Raw genomic sequence first — 19,279 nt, 5'->3', positions numbered from 1 at the left:
CTCTCTCTCTCTCTCTCTCTCTCTCTCTCTCTCTCTCTCTCTCTCTCACACACACACACACACACACACACAATGTGGCTTCCCCTTAACCCTGGATACGTCTCTCCACGCCCCCCTCCCTTCCCCCTGCAGTGGTATGATCTGCGTTCAATCCTAAACTGAAGGTACCAAGCTGTGACAGCTTCCCCAACTCCACAGCCATTTGCTACGACCTAGGGCAGCCTGTGTTCAGTGATGCTTTCCTTTTCCACCGACAGGGGCAAATCGAAGTAGACAGCGAAACTATCTTCAGGTTAGCGGCGCTTATTTTACAGGTAAGAACTGATAAACTGCCTCTTACCCGCTCCTTTTGTTTGTTGGGTTTTGTGAACTGCCTGCACTTCTGAAACTTTTGCATGGGCCAGTGGCTGACGGCTTTTTAAAGCCTTCTGGTTGTTTGCCAGTATAAGATGTGAGCCACTGTTTTCTGTTTTAGTGTAGATTGCATGAGCGAGAGTGTGATATGTCTCAGAAGAAAATGAAACTTAGACTTCACTGAGGAAGAAGAGTTAAGACCGTATTGCTGGCAAAGAGCTCCCGGTGGCTTGAATTTGGGAGGCTGCAGTTGTTACAACAGCTGTAATTTGCATTTAAATTTAGTAACTTTTGTATACTTTTTCTTGAGGTGGAGTTAAAGAGCCCTTTAATTCTTAAAGGCACACATAGCTGAAAAAGCAGTGTGTTCCATGCTGGTTTAAAAAAAGAAAACAAATGGCATGTGTTGATTTACCTGTGTCATGGTTTAAACGGTCTGAGGCCAGACTAAAAAGTGTGCTGCTCCGAAGGACAGGCGTTTATCTCGTGATCTTCAAAACATTAAAGGAGAAATAATCATCTATGCTTTTTCAGATAGATTTGTCTCTTCTGTTAAAAACAAGAAATAATTATTGGGTAATAGCGATTTCTTAAATGCCACACTCTTCTCCAGAGTCATATGTAGGGAAGGTGTTCTTTGTGAAAAAGTTTTCAAAACAAAACTCAGCATTTTAAGAGGGGAAAATGATCAGGAGTACAATTCTTTTAGCTTAATCACCATCAATACAAATTGATCATCTATATTTGTTTTTTTATTTCAGGAAGCCAAAGGGGATTACACCAGGTATGGTTCCTTTTCGAATATTACTATGCAAAATAACCCTAGCTGAATCTTTTAATGCTATTTTAAATAACAATGGATGCAAAGCAAAAGAAAGTAGATCCCCAGGCGAGAGACTGAGGTCTCTTTCCTCTTCAAATAGAGACCTATTCTTTTTGTGAATGAATCCGGGAATGAAGCTTTGCAAGCCAGAGTGACAGCAGATTGTACTCAGAAGTCCTCCAAAGTTCTATTTTCCATCACCTGTTAGCAAGATGAAGAAATCTATAAAAAACTTGGGTAGCCCGTGCTGATTTTTTAAATTTATAATAATCCTGTGTTTAAAGAATTATACCATAAGCACAAAAAGATTAAATCCATCAGCAGCTTAGTTAAGGGATTAATAGGGGCTTTCTTTTTGCAGCTGCCCTAAAGGGGCCTCACCCTTCATATATTTGACCTAACAGTTGTATTGTTGCCACCGAGGCACTTACTGGTTCTAACTGCCTAACTGGCCAAATCGTCAGAGAGTGTTTATATTTGAATTCACCCTCTATCTGCTCCATTCTGTTCTTTTAATGCAATAGTTGCGTTGGGGTAGTAGAAGGGGTTAAAGGTGGAGGCAAGACCTCCAATTCGAAGCAGCTCACAGACCAACGACCCACAAAGCCTCGCCTCTACAGTGTTAATGTTCCACTGCTGGTAAACCTTACCTGTAGATTATTTACAGATCAACTAGTACTCATTCCCAGCCAAGGCTTTGACTAGTGTGCTCCTGAACAGGCTGATAACCAAGTAATGCCTTCCAGGCTTGAAAACGTCCACTCATGGAGTCATGCTTCACCTCAGAAACTCCAAGCACTTTCCATATCTGCCCATTTAATGCGGTAGAATGACTGAGGCTCCCACTTAACAGGCCATGATCCACTCACCACACTCTCCTTTTAGCTCTGTTCTTTTTAAATTTTAGGTTAGGAAATATGCTTTGAAGGAATCATAAAGATCAATGAACACCAAACTTTTTTTAATTAAAAGAAAATGTCAGAGCATGAAAAGAGGATAAATTAGTCTCTAGGTCATTAACATCAAGAGCGGCTGTGTTCTCCACTGTTGTCTTCCCTGGAGGAGCCATGTTTCCTAGGAAGATCAGATATGTGAGGAATTCCATCGTGTAGGGGGTGAGTCTGAAGTTGATTTATAAATGAGGGCTTCTGAGCCAACAGCTCAGCCTCTGCTGTCTGTGAACCGCTAACCCTTCCTCCCCCACTTTCTCCCGGTCAAGCGTGTGATGGACACCCTCTGAGCTTCATTTCCTCATCAGGAAAATGGCACCTCCTTCCTAGGTCTGTTGTGAGATTAATTGTATGTAAACATTGCCCAGGGCGGTATCTGGCATGTAGCAAGCTCTCTATACACTTTGGCTATTATTATTAACTATTATAGTATCATTATTGCCCTCATCATTATCATCCTGTCCCATCTCTTGGCAACCTCTGAAGAGGCTTTTGAGTTGTAGGAGGGTCTGAAGAAGCTGTAATCACGTGTCAGGGGGAAGAATCAAAGAGAAAGATTGATTCCACAAACCTTCCTTAGGGAAGATCGCTTGCCTATGGCAGGAGAAGCCTTAGAAGGAACGGTCCTTGGGTAGTACAGACGTTTTAGCCCTAAGATTTCAAGGTTGGTGAGTCAGTCTGGCCAAGCACAAACCAATCCTTTCCCTTAATTTCAGTGTGTTCCTGCTGGTTTCCTGAGTGATTACTAGACTAAAGAAATGGAGGACACTGTTTTGGAATTGTCTAAACCACACTGAGTAGTAGAAGGAGCTTGGGACTAGGAATCAAGAAACTAGCACCGTGACCCTGAATGCCCTCTGTCCGTTCTCAGCCTCGGTTTTCTCATCTGTAAATTGGGATTAAGGAAAGTGGGACTTGGCAGGGTAGTTTTGAGGCTACGAATGATGTTTAAGGACTTTGTAGATTACAGTTTGTTTTACAAGCATTCGTTATTGCTGATGAAGGTGAAAGAAAGAATAGGAAATGTGAACTTTCGTTATTGGGTATATAATGAAGCAGAATTCTGGTTGACTGTCACCACCCCTTCCCTATCTGATCTCCTCCTCCCCTGAATGGAGAGGGTATATTTTTCCTCCAAAGTTCTGTTATAAAACTAATTTAAGAAAATCAGGCCAAAAATTTAAAAATACCATGCAGCGGTGTGGTGTAGTGATCAGAGTAAAGACGCTAGAACCAGAAAGCCTCACCCAAATCCCAGGTCTGCCACTTACTACCTGTATAATCTTGAACAAGTTATTTAAACTCACCAAGCCTCAGTTTCCTCATCTGTAAAATGGGATTATACTAACAGTATACACCCCACAGAATTGCTATGATGACTAAATGAATTAATATATACAAAGTACTTAGAACGGTTCCTGCAGTCTCCACTTTCATATTCCATCAAATTGATGGACATAATTTATCACTCCCCTGTTGTCTTAAATATGAATTGTTTCCCATTTTTTGCTGATATAAATAATGCTTTGATGAACATCTTTGTGTAGTTGGGATTGGGGTTGTCTGTGATTTTTTTTTTTTAAAGAGTTTTTGATTTGGACCATTTGTTAAAGTCTCTTTTGAGCTTGTTACAATATTGCTTCTGTTTTATGTTTTGGTTTTTTGACCCTGAGGCATGTGGGATCTTAGCTCCCCAACGAGATATCGAACCCACACCCCCTGCATTGGAAGGTGAAGTCTCAACCACTGGACCTCCAGGGAAGTCCCTGTGATTATTTTCTTAAGTGATGTTTCTCAGGTGGGGAACAAGCAAAGGGAAATTCCTCAAAGGAGGCAAAGTATGAAGCGCTGAAATGGAATTTATGCATTCTTGATACCGCTAAACTAAAATTATACAAACTTCATAGCTTTATCCAGTGACGTCTCCTAAATGCCTGAAATGGGTCCGCACCCATCTAGGCAACTAGGATGCAGAGGTACTTAGGCAGGGGCCTTCCTTCCAGAGAAATTTGACTTTCTATCAAGAGCTACCTCAGTGGCAATTCTGAATTCCACTTCTCTGTTTGTTTACATGTCAGTGGCTGCAGCTCTTAGCTTTTAGAACGTCACTGAGGTTTGATTGTGGATCAGAAAAAGTCCCCAATTATTACCCTCCTAGACCAGGGCAATGTGGCTTTTTCAATTAAAACAGTGATTGAACACCTAATTCTTGAGGCTGCTGTGGTCCACCCACTCCTCGTGAATATGGTCTTCTTTCTCAAATTTAGACTTTCCAAAGCTGAACCCGCCACCATCCCAGCCCCCAGACCAACTCCTCCTCCAAAGTCTCCCCTTGAGTAACCACCGTTCTCTCTTGAATCATCTCCAAGGATTTTCTCTTTTCCCTCCCACCTTCTTGTCCATCTGTCAGACAGCTCCCTTCTTTCCTTGTCTTTATCAGAATGCTGGCTTTCTCAGCCCTTAGTCTCCTCCACTCAGCCTGACTGTAAAAGTGTGTGTGTGTGTGTGTGTGTGTGTGTGTGTGTGTGTGTGTGTGTTGTTTCTTTGGCTGCTTTCTGTGACATTATTTTAAAAGTCAATGCCTGATTTCATTCAATTCCCACCACAGTTGTTATCATCACCATTTAACAAATTAATAGATGGAAATTTTAGGGCCAAAGAGACTATGTCACATAGCCAGTAAGTTCCCAGATCTGTTCTGATTCCGTTGTATACTACCACCTGCACATAACCCCCTGGTATCTTAACATAAATGCGATCATTGTTGTTGACTTCCAGACACCTCTTACAGTTTCTCATTGCACAGACACCCATCTTCCAAAACCCTAACTTGGCATTCAAGGCCCCCCATAATCTGCATTATACATTTTAACCTCCCACACTCTACTGCTCATACGCCTTAATATCTGTTCCTGCCTCTCTTCTCTTTTCTTCACATGCCTTCACTATTTCGCCTTTATGGCTTTGATCAAACTCTTCTTCCTAGAATGCCTTTAAAAACAACAGTCCTCCCCTATTTTGTTTCCTGCCCTGTTTCCTTGAGTATTTTAAGTTAACATTATCATGACCAGTAGGAAACCTTGCTCTCTGACAGTTAATTAAAATAGTGGCATGGGGACTTTTTTCTTTAAATAGTTGACAGCCTGAATTTCCAAGTCAGCCCTTAAGCTGCAAAGATAACAAGCTACTCGGGTAACACAACACAGACAAACACAGGATTCCTGAAAGCTGACACGGCAAGGAGGCAAGGTTTCATTACTGAGCCAGCCGCAAATGAGTTTGTAAAAGCAAAGCATTTTCTTTTCTTTTTAAGACCCTGAAAGGTGGAAATTACTAAGGGAACTATGTGACTAGGGCACTTTTTGCTTATAAGAAAGAGTGAGTGACTACAATTTACAGTCCAGTACTGGGTCACCATGAGGGCATATTGTCACCTAGCTTCAAATGGGAAGGAATAATTCACAATTTACAGCTGTGCTACTGGGAACAGCTGTTTTCCCATGGAAGAGGAACTTCTCTGGATGCCTTGAGAGTAGTTAATGAAGGGAGGGGGGAACAAGCAAAGACTTTAAAGAACTTCTACTCTTACACCTCTAGAGCACTTGAAGCTCTAAAATATCATTCCATTTCCGGGACCTTTAAAATCAGTTACAGTGATAAAAATAGCAGCTCCCGTGGGCTAGGTGCTGTGCTGAGTATGTCCTTATTCACATCAATGGGGAGGCAGGAGTGAAGACAAGAGCTTTGGAATTTAATTGCCCAGGCACTTGCTGTATTACTGTGGGTAATTAACCTCTCTGGAACTCAGTTTCTTTGTCTCTATTACTTGGTATTACTATTATTATTGTTAATATGTTTAACCTTTCCACCAATCCTGTGATAACAGGCGCTACTGGTATCCCCATTTTACAGAGAGGGAAACAGCTTTGGAGGGAGTAAGTAGTTGACTGTCTAGGTCACATGGCTTAGAGAGTGGCCCAATTAGGACTCCACGCCTCATGCTCTTCACCTTTGTCAGGAGTCTCCTTTTTTGTATCTCCTTTTTTTGTATTTAATGTAAGAATCATTACCTTCCTTGCTGGCAGAATAAAGAAGGCTGACTTGACAGAAATTTAACGTTTCTGTCTGATTTCAGGCCAGGGCTGTAATGAATCAGCAAAACACTTTTGTGAAAAACCTATTAAGAAATGGCTTTTCTCTCTCCTGGTGTCATGACTCTATGTTAAGGTTTGACTTAAAGATACAAATAGGTTCTTTTATCAGTTCAGCGCATTAATATTTCATTTATTTTTAATGATTTGTAAATAATTCTACGTGTCAGGCTGTTTAACATGTTTTACAAACATTAACTCATTAATTGTCTCCATCCATGAGGTTGGTGGAATATTATTCCCACGTTACAAGTGAGATTAAGAAATTTTGTGTGGATTATGTTTATATTACCATATTATGGTTTAACATTTCCCCATGGCTTGGCCAGATGTTTAGAGGTGCTATGTTGAATAAACAAACAACATAAGAACACATAGGGAACCGCAGACAAATAAGTGTGGGAAATACGTGGTTAAAAGCTAAACAAAGTTCTTTTCGATGAAGTTCGAATCTGCTCATGTGCATGGCGGGTCTCCCAGAAGTAGACACATAAACAGTGTTTCCAACACTTATTTGTCCCTGATGTGTGAGCCTCCTGCCAGACCAGTGTTCTATGGACTTCACTTTGTGAAGCAGGGGATTATTTATTTGCTGAAAGCTCAGTATTAAAATGCCTTTAAAAGATAAGCAGTTTTGGCAAACCTTTTCTTGGTACTCCTTGCCAGATTATTGCATCCCTCGATTTTAATTCCAGTAACTCTTGGGGTAAACATTCGTCAAGTTCTGAACTTGCTTTTTCTGAAGAGCCCTGAATTTGGAAGGAATCATCCATCCCATACAGTGGGTGCTTTTTCATCTGCTCTCTGCAGAGAATGTTAGGGCTGCCCAATATTATGTATTGGAACCCTCATTTCATAGCTGATGAACTAACAAGTGACATATCCATGACAGTTCAGGTTGACAGGACCAGACCTACAGTCCCCAGGTCTCCCTGACCATCTCAGATTTACCATTTTGTCTTACACTTGTATCAGGAGGCCTCCATGGATCCTTGCTGTCCTTGATAGAAGGCAGTGAGGACAGCAGGCAGTGGACTCTACCATGGTAAGTGGTGTTATCACTGGAGTGGCCCCGAGTCTAATATTAGTCACTTGAGGACATAGCTTAAGAGGGAGAAGGCCGGAAATGAGCACTCAGTCAGCAGTGCCTTTGGAATACCTTGTCTTCTTCTCATTGCTCGACCTTATTCACTCCTGTAGATTGAACACCTAATACCTACAACGTGAGAGGCATTGGACCAAGCGAGGGCTGTGATGGAGGCAGACTGAGTTTCCGGCCTTCCTTTTATTCCTGAGCCACGGTCCTTCTACATCCTTCATAAGAGACACTGGAGAAAGGCCTGGGCCCTGGACTGAGACAGGCAGGCATGAGGTTGAGTGAAACAAGCCCTCCTCATCTGCTAGTGGTGTGACCTTGAGCCAGTTTTAAAGCCATCTGAACCTAAGGTCCCTTTTCTTTCGGAGATTCGTTGTGAGGATTGAGTGAGATCAAGCACCTTGCAGGGTGCCCGGTACAGAATGGAGACTTAGTACTTGGGAGTCTGGTTCCACTAAGTCCCATCTAGTATACTGAGATGCATTTTAGATGATGTTGCTGTTGTTGTTTTACCATCTTAGCCATTTTTAAGTGTACAGTTCAGTGGCATTAAGTACATCCACATTGCTGTGCAACCATCACCGCATCCATCTCCAAGATTTGTCATCTTGCAAAATGGAAACTCTGTGCCCATTAAGTGATAACCCCTCTCCCCTCTGCCCCCAGCCTCTAACAGCCGCCATTCTACTTTCCGTCTCTATGAATTTGCCTTTTCTGGGTGCCTTATGGAAGTGAAATCATGCAGTTTTTGTTTTTTGTTTTTTGTTTTGTGGTACGCGGGCCTCTCACTCTTGTGGCCTCTCCCGTTGCGGAGCACAGGCTCCGGACGCGCAGGCTCAGCGGCCATGGCTCACGGGCCCAGCCGCTCTGCGGCACGTGGGATCCTCCCAGACCGGGGCACGAACCCGTGTCCCCTGCATCGGCAGGCGGACTCCCAACCACTGCACCACCAGGGAAGCCCCAGTATTTGTTTTTTTGTGACTGGCTTCTTTCACTCAGCATGGTGTCCTCAGGGTTCATCCATGTTGTAGCGTGTGTCGGAATTTCCTGTACTTTAAGGCTAATATTCCATTGTTATGTATATACCACTTCGTTTAGCCATTCATCCATGGATGGATACTTGGGCTACTTCCACTTTTGGACTCTTATGAGTAATGCTGATATGAACAAATATAGGTAAACATCTCTTTGAGACCCTGATTTCAGTTCTTTTGGGAAGAGAGATGCAGTTTTAAGAAGAATCCCTGGCTTCCAGTTAGTTAAGTATATTCTACTGTTCATTGGAGTGGGGATTGGGGTGAAGGCATAGGAATTGAGGATGGATATCAGATCCTTGTTCTAAATCATCAGATCTTACTTACCAAAATTAATACTTGAGGAGCCCAATACTTACATTAAAATATTGTTGTAGGTGAATATTTATTGACATGGAAAAATGATTACAATATAGGAAGTAGGAAAAAAGCATATGTATTATCCATTTTTATAAAAAAATTATATATACCAATATGTTCAAATACATGATACAGATATAAAAACTGGTCCTTAAGTAGTAGCATCGTGCAGGAGCCCCTAAATTTTTTTGTTCATACAGCCCCTTTCATTCTCAATATGCATATACTTTTAATTATTTATTTAATTATATAGTTATGTACATGTAGAACTATATTGACATCACATACATTATAAAATATTCTCAAAAGAGTAATGTATCAAAAGGAAAGAGATAGAGTAACATGTTCCAAGAATGAATAAAAATAAATATCATTAGAAGTTCTAGTATTGGGAGTTCCCTGGCAGTCCAGTGGTTAGGACTCGGCGGTCTCACTGCTGGGGCCAGGGTTCCATCCCTGGTCGGGGAACTAAGATCCTGCAAGCCACGTGGTGCAGCCAAAAAAAAAAAAAAGAAAGAAGTTCTAGTATATTCTTTCTGCACACCTACAGATCTCTCTACCACATAGACTGTTGTAGAGTAGATTCTGAAGTTAGACAAAGCTGAACTGGATTCCAGAGCCCACTTCTCACTGGTGAATAATCTTAGCTGAGTTACTGAACATCTCCAAGCTGCAGTTTTCCATCTGTAAGTGGGAATAATCAGAGTTCTTTTATTAAAAAAATTTTTTTATTGAGATATGGTTTTTTTTGAGGTATGTAATATTATGTTAGTTTCAGGTATAGAGCATAACGATTCAGTATTTGTATATATTGCAGAATGATCACCGCAGTAAGTCTGGTTAACATCCAACACCATACATAGTTACAAAACTTTTTTTTTCCTTGTGATGAGGACGTTTAAGATCTGCTCTCTTAGCAGCGTTCAGATGTGCAATACAGTGTTAACAGTGCATTGTGCACTGCCTGGTTTATGGTAGGGGTACAAAAAATTAAGCTGGTACTATTGTCATGACTAACAGTTGTCTCGGGATGGTGGGGATAGAAATGTTTACAATTTTCCTTCTTTGCATGTCAGTGTGTTTTCATTTATTGAAAATGAAGATACAGTGCTTATGTCAGAATTCTTTTAAATGTTATTTTGTCTTGTTAAAAAACTCAGAGCTTAGCACAGTGACCTACAGATCTCCAGCACTGCATCCTTTTTCAAAATGAATGTAAGATTCATGGAACACTACCCACTTGGCCTAACGGAAACTTCCCAAACCAAGGCTTAAAGCCCTTTCCTGCCACCCCAGAGCAGCAAGCCTGTGATTCCACCCCACCCCCACCCCCCACCCCCGTATATGGGAGGCCCTGTCCAGAACCTGCTGGCCCCCAGGGGCCTGCCCGCCTTTGTGAACAGGCTCATTCAGTTCTCAGCACAGGCGCCTGAGGCTGGGCAGGCAGAAAGGAAGCAATTAAGACAGTGGAAACCTACCAGGGAAAAAGCTGTTGGCAGGGCAGACTTCATGGATGTGTGATCTGTGCAGTCACACAGGGCCCCCTGCTCGGAAGGACCCCACTCTTGGTTTGATGCTCTTCTGTCTTGAAATCTTGAAATTCTCCATGATTTTTTCACAAAGAAGCTCCACATTTTGATTTTTCACTGGGCCTTGCAAATTGTAGCTTGGTCCTGGCTGTTGAAAACTGTAAGGCATTGAGAAGGCCCGGGTGTTGAATGGATTGTTAAAGAGGGGGTCCTCTTGTAGGTGTCTAAATGGGTACTCCATTGAGGAAGCTGGAACCACACAGAATTCTGCAAAACAGCCTTTTTGCATATATGTCTGGGAACCTCTTACCCTTTTCTGATTTCACTATGTTTGATCTCCCAGGTCTGAAGCACAGGGAGTAACAACCTTGACTTTATAAGGGCACTGTGAAAATCGAGAGAGAAAATGCACGTGAAAGGGTTACAACAGTGCCTAGCACCTGGAATACTCATTTTTAAAAGCTTCCTAAATACTCAGTTGCTACCCTGGTATCAACAATATGAGCTAGGTAGTATCATTATGCTTATTTTATTTTTTAAATATTTTTCCTGATGTTTACATTTTGTACTTCATTTATTTATTTATTTGTTTTTGGCCACACCCTGCGGCATGCAGAATCTTAGTTCCCTGACCAGGAATCGAACCCACGCACTCTGCAGTGGAAGCGTGGAGTCTTAACTGCTGGACCACCAGGGAAGTCCCTAGCCTCATTTTACAGATGAAGATACTGAGGTTCAGAGAAGTTGAGCAACTTGCCCAAGTCATACAGCTGGTTACCATATGGAGTTAGGGTTTGAACTCAAGCCATCTGATGGCAGAGGTCATGCTTTTTTCACTCCACCATCGTGCACCCTGCTTTCCTCATCATCTATTAGGTGCCAGGTATTCCTGTGTACTTTTATCATCTGCCTCTCAGATTATAGCCGTTGAGATCCTCATTCTGCAGATGTGGAGACAGACATAGTGATCACGGTCACATATCTGTTCCACATATGGTGGTACTTGGATTTTAACCCCCATCCTCTGAATTTCTCCTCAGCCTTTCCACTTGATAATTCCTCAAGAGTGAATCCAAAAGATGTTTCACAGTATCTACTGCTTTGGGCTGATAATGCAAATACAGTTAGACTTTGGCGAACTCCTGGACCCACATGCCAGACAGTTCTTCATAGCTTGTTTCTGGCAGCAATGGAATGTCATCGGCGCTGGCTCAGACCTTGGAATCTCACTGGGTTCCCCCCAACTCCTGGCAACCACCATTCTACCCTCTGTCTCTATGAATTTCTAAAATGTTTTTATTTAAAATATTTACACATTTTCATGTTAACCTAATTCTCAGCCAAAGTCATCCTTATGGATTACATTTCTTCTAAAAGAGTTGAAGTTTCAGAGTAGACAGGATCAGAATCCTTGGCAAGCTGACTAATGTTTAGAAAAATCTCTCATCACATTTTCATTATTATTAGAAATTCTTTAGACTTAAAAAAAAATGTAGTTTGACAGTTGATCCCTATCAAGCACGCAGATGGACAGAGTAATTCGTCCTTTGTTACAAGTTAGGCCACAGACAAAAATTTAACAGCAACGGAATTCTAGCTGAGTGGACGCTGTGTTCCCCAGAACGCACACTGGTTTCTTGTCTCTTTGGTAGAGTGCTGAGGTGAGGGGGATCTGACACAAATTCCGTGGATTGGTCATGATGTTGGAAGAGCAAGTTTCAAGGCTGAAATTCCACCAGTTACTGTGGGTGCTGTTGAACCAATCCTAAAGCCACTTACAACCTGGGACTTGCCAAGTCCCTTCCAAAGTTCTTTTCCCATGTGGTTTATTACCAGCCCTTAGGGTTGCCAGATTGAGCAAATAAAACAAACAACGAATAACTTTTTGAGTGTGTGTTCTAAATATTTAATCTGGCAACTCTAATCTAAGATCGCCCACTGGGGATTCTTCTCAGTGGTAGCAATCCACCCGCAGCCTGTTCTGAGAATGGTAGAAATAAAGTGTTTATAATTGTTGGTTTCATGGGCTGTGATCAGAAATGAAGGAACACATTTATTGAACATAGGCAGGTGCCTTCATAGCAACATAGCTTCATAGCATCTTCCCAAGAACGCTATAAAACAGGTCACTATCCCTGTCTTTATAATGAGGAACCGAGGTTCACAAAGGTTAGTTTATCTAAGACCACAAACGTCCTACAAACATGGAGACCTGGGACTGTATCCAGTTTGAAGTCCTTACCTTATTACTGCACATTACAAGTCTAGGGCCAGCTGGTAGGCTGCTCTGTTGATTTGTTTCTAAGTATGTGGCAGCTTTGCAGTAGCCTGTGTCCCAACCCTGGCTGCCCATGTGCCAGCTCTGGTGGGACAGTGGGCAGCCAGGTGACCTCTCTAAGCCTCAGTTTCCTTATCTGTAAGTTAGAAATAGCACCTACATCTACGTTCGCCATAAGGATTAAATGAGTTCTTTTTTTTTGTATTTTGTATAAGTAAAATGCTGAGCACTTGTCTGCCACACAGCACATGCCCAGGACAGTCTCCTTTAAAGCCACAAGAGTTTCATTTATTGTCCTGTGAAGGGGCTGAGTGGTCGGAGGGAGCTGCAAACCAGAGGCAGCCTAGAAACGTGTGCTCACGCCTGATCCCCAGGGAAGGAGCTTCAATGGGTTAAGATGAATGGAGGGCATCCCTCCTTCTCCCAGAAGTGCTGGGGAGCATCCCTAGCTTAAGGGGGAGGCCAGGAGAAGGGCTCCTTTCAGATCTCACTTTCCGCTCTGCAAATGGTGACCACTTGATTTGGCTTGAGGCGTGATCAAGAACTGTTTAAATGCGGTGGGAAGAAAATTCCAAGATTGGAAAGACCCTGTGACTTGGCAGGGGAGGGGGCAAGGTCTGGCCCAGCCCGCCTGGCTGTTCCAGCCCCTCCCCACCCCCCTCCTGCCTTTCCAGTTCCCTCCTCTGCTTCCTTCTCCTCCCCGGCTGCTCCACTTTGACCTGGAGTCCAGAGAACCAGACAAACAGCCACTGGTCCTCTCGATCTAGCGCCACCTCCCCGAGGGGCCCCTGGGTAAGTCGTTAACATCAGCGGGCCCTGTTTCCCCCGAGAACTCAGGGTCGGACACACCAAATCAGCTCGCCTAAACCAGCTGGCAGGGTTTGGTGTGGAGGGGTGGAAAGTGAGGCGGGCACTTTATTTTAGCTATTATGAAATCGTCTCAGTCTGTGAGCAGTTTGACTAAACTGCAACAACCAGTGGTGGCTTTAGAATGGGGTGGATTTGAGCCCTAGCTTTCTGCCTTGGTGTATGATTGACTATGAATGATGACAATTCGTTTCCAACTTTCTGCAGCACCTCCCAAGCCCTCTGTCCTCTAAAAGAGAGAACTCGACAGGGGTAGATATTTTACTATGAATTTTTTTAGTCAAGATTAAAAAATCAGGCATCAGGAACACCTCGTGTGTTTTAAGGAAACTTTGTTGGGTGTTGGGCTTCTCAGGCGGATTTGGGTGCCCTGTTTTAAAATTCTGCTGAAAATGACGGGTCTGATTTTGTGGCTCTTAAAACAAATTGTTTAAAACTAAATTTGGTATCTTTGCTATCAGGGGACAACTATAGCCTGTAGTGGTTTTGGTTGGGTTTAAGAAACATTGAGTGATAACACATATTCAGTCTTCTTATCCGTGTTCAGATCTTTGTGGTTTAATCCAGTTTTTGGCTAATCCAGATTATCTGGTTTAAAAAATGCAGCCTATCCTCACCGAAGAAACTAACTTTATTTTTATTTATTTATTTTTTAAATTTTATTTCTTGGCCACACCGTGCGTCATGCGGGATCTTAGTTCCCCCACCAGGAATCATGGCCCCCTGCGGTGGAAGCGCGGAGTCTTAACCACTGGACCGCCAGGGAAGTCCCAGAAACTAACTTTAGTAGAATCGATGAGAGGCCACTATAATTATAAATTCTGAAGCCTCGAGTTAAGCTGGCAGAAGCCTTCCATCTCCTCACCTCCTCCTCCCCCCATTTTCTGTCTCTTTTTGGAATTAGAGGAGTTAGACAGAGTGGTTCAAGCACAGGCTTGGAGTCATATTTGCTACTTTCTTTTTTTTTTTTTTTTTTGCGGTACGCAGGCCTCTCACTGTTGCGGCCTCTCCCGTTGTGGAGCACAGGCTCCGGACGCGCAGGCCCAGCGGCCATGGCTCACGGGCCCAGCCGCTCCGTGGCATGTGGGATCCTCCTGGACCGGGGCACGAACCCGTGTCCCCTGCATCGGCAGGCAGACTCTCAGCCACTGTGCCACCAGGGAAGCCCCATATTTGCTACTTTCTTGCCGTTTGAGTTTAAATCTCTCTTAAATCTCAGTTTTCACATCTATGTAATGGGGGTGCTGGTGATAATAGCATAACCTGTAGAGAGAGGTTTTTGTCCAGTCTCTGAAACCTAGTAATGCTCAGTGAGTGTGAGCTGTCGTTCAAAGCATTTCTTTTTTAGGGACTGAATGAAGGTATCCACTCTGTATAACTGCTGGCTCAGCCTCGAAGAGTCTCGTGAAACTAACCTCCTGGGCTGTCCTCAGCCTCTTTGACCTTCTTTCCTGTTTTAAACTGTAGATTGCTATCTCTTTCTTGAAAATCTCCCTTTGTTTTATGATGTGTTTATTCTGTTCCTGTGGTTCTCAAGTCATTTATTAAACGGATCGCTGGGTCCCAGCTTCTGCCCTCCTGATTCTGTAGGTCTGGGGTGGGCTCGAGAATTTGCATTTCTAACAAGTTCTCAGATAATAGGGATGCTGCTAGTCAGGGGATTGTAAAAGAACTACTGTGTTTTCTCATGCTTGTCAACCTTTAAAATCCCTTTACCTAGGACTTAGTGGAGACAAATTTACTGTTAGAACTCCCTAGTTATTAAGTCAAGGAGATAATAAGCTAGATTCATCACTGAAGGCCAAGTTCCCAGATAACTGAAAGAAACATGATTTTTTTTTTAATTAAAAAAGGGTGATGTGAAGGCAATTTGGCCAGTGAACAAATGCTCTAATAAACTGAGAACATACCTTCAACTGCTAACTACCAAGGTGTTGATCAACGCTGGTAGATTAGTTGAGGAAATTAGTGTTTATATTCAGTCTCCAAGATCCTTCTAATAATGGCATGTTTAAGCAAGCTGTCCTCCTTAAACACTGGATCCAGCTGGAATGCTTTAGTAATTGAGTTGACACCTGTTACACCATTTAACAGACATTAAATACAGTTTTTCTGGCTGCTATGATCATTGCCATGGACCATTCCTTCAGTATAGTGCAAAACTTTGACGGCCACCCCAGCTCTCTAGCAAGCATAGATAAGGAAGTGGCTTATCACCAGCCTCTGTACAGGCAACTCCAGAAGACTGGCAAACGTTTCTAATTTACACCAGTTCCTAAAGACAGTAAATCTTTAGCTTGCACATAGCACAGTATTAAATAGAGCTCCCAGCTGTGACAACTTGCTTGAGGTCTTGGAGGCCCCTTAGGCTACATGGTAGACTTTATCTTGAGTGTTCAACAGGCATTAACTATAGCTTTTTTACATTTGCATATGCATGAGTTATACTCATTCAAGACTCCAGTCCCAAGTTACTTTTTAAAGAGCTTAATTTATGTCTTGGTGATGTTTCTACGCTCATTTCCATTGGGTCATTATATTTAACGTGCTTTGTAGGTATCTTTGCTTGCAATTTCAGTTAAGGAAGAGCGTTAGCATCAAAAAGAAAAGGGAAGTTTGGGGCTTGGGCTTTTTTTTTTTTTTTAAAACTGTCCTAGAAACCTAAGGGTGCTTCTACACCAAGCATTGACAGCTACCATCTTTGAGGGATCTCATTCAGTGATCCGTTTGCTCCAGAAGTGCCAGCACCACAGTTTGCTAATTGCCCGCACTCCCTCGTCCTCCAGCCTGAGAATGGCAGGTGGCTGATTGTCACTGTGGGCAAGTTCCCAATTAGGCACAAACAGGTGCACACATCTGCTGGGGGTGGCTGTTTCCACACAACTGCTCCAGCGCACACAAAGGGTGGCCTCAGCTTTGCCAGCCATGTGGCTCTCTCAAAAATGAGTGAGGTTGGCACATTCCTACAGGGCTTTTGCGGTCAGTAAAGAAAAACAAGAGCCCGTGAAAGGGGCTTGGGAATGCCAAAAGGAATCATCATGGGAAAAAGAGCTGCGGTGGCTAAATGGTGGGTCATGGGCCGCTTTCTTCTAGAAAGCTGTCAGAATAGGAACTTGGAATACCTAAAGGAGGTATTATCAGGTATTTAATCTAATTATCAGCCTAGATAATTAGATAAAACGCAGTGTTCTTCATTGTGGCATCTGAATTCCTGCTGAAAGGATGAAGAATAGCAATTTCTGGTTTGTTACTGAGAAGGAGCTAGTCTTGTAGATTTATGGGCATTGTCTTTGGCTAGGACCTGGAGAAAGCAGTCCCTCTTGGCAGTTCTGGTCAAGTTCATCTTTAAAATAACACTTCCATTGCATTCGGGTCAAGAACGTCCAGACAGGACTTTCCTGGTGGCGCAGTGATTAAGAATCCGCCTGCAAACGCAGGGGACACGGGTTCGATCCCTGGTCCAGGAAGATCCCACATGCCGCGGAGCAACTAAGCCTGTGCGCCACAACCACTGAGCCTGTGCTCTAGAGCCCGCGAGCCACAACTAGAGAAAGCCCACCCGCAGCAAGGAAGACCCAACGCAGCCAAATATAAATAAATTAAAAAAAAAAAAAAAGAACGTCCAGGCAGGGTGAGTGCGTTTCCTGCTGGGACGAGGCAGAGACATCTCCGTCCAGGCTTGCTCATCTCCCGGCTGTTTAGAGGCCCTCCCTTGGGATTCTGAGGTTGACCCTCATTCATATAAACCTAGCCTCCCACCCTGCCTGCCTGTCAGCCCCAGGAGGGGCCTTCTCTGCCCAAGCCAGACCTGGCTGCCTCTGCCAGCTCAGTGCATCCACGTGGCCTTGGCTCCCAGGCAAATTCCCCCGCAGGGGTTCTTCGGAGGGTGAACAAATAAGCACTCAGCTACTGTCAGTCCACTCAAACGTGAAATCCTTCAGGTTCTAAACTCTGAAAATGATCAGGATTAACTTAAAATAATGCACCAGTGTTTGAAACACTTGCCTTCTAAATGGCAACGGGCTTGCTCATCAGTACCCTCCCTTACACCCACTAACCATATTTGACTTAGTTTTATGTGAATTATATCACCCGGAAGGATGTGTAAAACATGTATGAATGGTTTAAATAACAAATTAGAAATTACACAGCCACATAACCACACCCAATGAGGAATGTTGCCAGGATCCCACCCCACCCCCATTGTGTAGTGGACCCCCCTTTCCCAGTAAAAATCCTCTCTTTTCCCCAGAGGTGCTTGGGCTGTATAGAACATATTTTCTTGTTTTGCTTTATACTGTATCACCTATGTATGATTCTCTGTAGTTTCATTTTGTTTGCTTTCGAACTTATATACATGGGATGGTGATGTATATATTATTTGGGGTCTTGCTTCTTTGCTAAATACCGTGAGATTCATCACGTTGTGGGAAGCTAGTCTGTATTTTGTTTGCTGCATGGTATTCCATTGTATGAATACTGTAATTTTATCATTTCTACTGCTATGGGATATTTGGGCTGTTTTCTTTATTTGTCTTACTGTGAACAATGCTGCTATAAACCCTTTTCTTTTGCATAAGTTTCTCTAGAGGTATACCTAGGAAAGGATCTCTGGGTCATGGGGTATGCAGATTTCCAAAAAGATCATGTCAATGGGCATTCTACAGCAATGGATGGGAGTTCCTATCACCCTTCATCTTCACGTAACCTCAGTGCAGTCGGGTGCAAAGTGGTAATTCATTGAAGGTTTAATTTGCATTTCCCTGAGTACTTATAAAGCTGAACACTTGCTTCTGCCTGTTGGCCATTTGGGCTTCTACTTGTGCACTGCTTGTTGAACGATTTAATCCATTTTGCTGCCAGGTCATCTGTCTCAGCCAGCTTTTTTGTCCTCCTTTAGTGTCATAGACAGGTCCCCAGCTCAATCACCTCCTTATTGGTGGTGGCTTGTTAGAAGTTTCCTGTGTTAATAGGTCCGTATAGAAAGTGATGTTGTGTATTCACAAGAAAGGATATTTTGCGATAGCACAAGTGAACAGATTTGGAGGATTAATAGGAACCTTTTCTAACACAAAGAAATTAAGGCTGTGTTTTTTCCTGAGAAAGTAATCTTTTGGGATGGTCCAGATTCCACATTTGTCAGAATTATTTATGTGTCTCATTTACTCATGCCCTACTGATGTTTTGCATTGTAAGTAAATTATCTGAAACTAGAAACCAAGCTGAACTGAGAAGGGCCTCCCTATACATTCTTTACTCTTAGTTTGTCAGAAATTGCAAAGCGATAGTGATGGTCTGCAGGTATGTTTTATATAGCCTGCACAATGCTTTACTTTTTATTTTTGGCTTTCCTTTTTTGTTTTTTGGTTGAGGCAATATTTTAAAGTTCAGACATTCTAGGTAAAACTCTGAGATTTTGCCTTATTTTTGAAGAAAGTGCAATCATTAGGCAATAGTGGATCCACATTCTCACGTGGCAGAAATTACATTGATCTGAGTGGTGGTTCCCCATCAGCAGTGGCACCTGTTTCCTCAGTATCCAATCTCCCTTTTCTCCATATTAGTAATAATATTAGTAGCAAGGCATGTGGCTGCCCAAAATAAAGACTACATATCTCAGTGTCCCTTGCAATTATCAAGAGCCTTGTGATTTTTCTGGCCAGTGGGATTAGGGGAAGTGGGCAGCTTTCAGGTTCTGCCCCTAAAGGAGTGGGTATGTCCTCCTTTATTCTTTTTCTCCTACGTGATGGCTAAAAGGTGGACATGGTGGTGAGCTATCTCAGACCATGTGAAGGACAGCAGAACCCCACGAACAGTGAAGCAACAAGAGTCTCAGT

General features: G+C 42.9%; 1 protein-coding gene across 7 annotated transcripts in view; it reads left to right on the top strand.

Annotated features, from left to right (window-relative positions):
- FRMD4B (FERM domain containing 4B) overlaps positions 1-19,279 on the top strand; it is a 336,083-nt gene that overhangs the window by 266,126 nt on the left and 50,678 nt on the right. For all 7 annotated transcript variants that reach the window (XM_029242032.1, XM_029242034.1, XM_029242031.1 and 4 more), the window contains 2 exons: positions 258-314; positions 1,116-1,138. In XM_029242032.1, the coding sequence (XP_029097865.1) occupies positions 258-314; positions 1,116-1,138 (80 nt within the window). The remainder of the gene's footprint in view (positions 1-257; positions 315-1,115; positions 1,139-19,279) is intronic.

The sequence above is a fragment of the Monodon monoceros genome, unplaced genomic scaffold, assembly GCF_005190385.1.
Source record: "Monodon monoceros isolate NGI ecotype Baffin Bay Population unplaced genomic scaffold, NGI_Narwhal_1 Super_Scaffold_3, whole genome shotgun sequence".
Lineage (NCBI taxonomy): Eukaryota > Metazoa > Chordata > Mammalia > Artiodactyla > Monodontidae > Monodon > Monodon monoceros.
The sequence above is the reverse complement of the archived record's forward strand: the minus strand, read 5'-3'. Positions and strand labels throughout refer to the sequence as shown.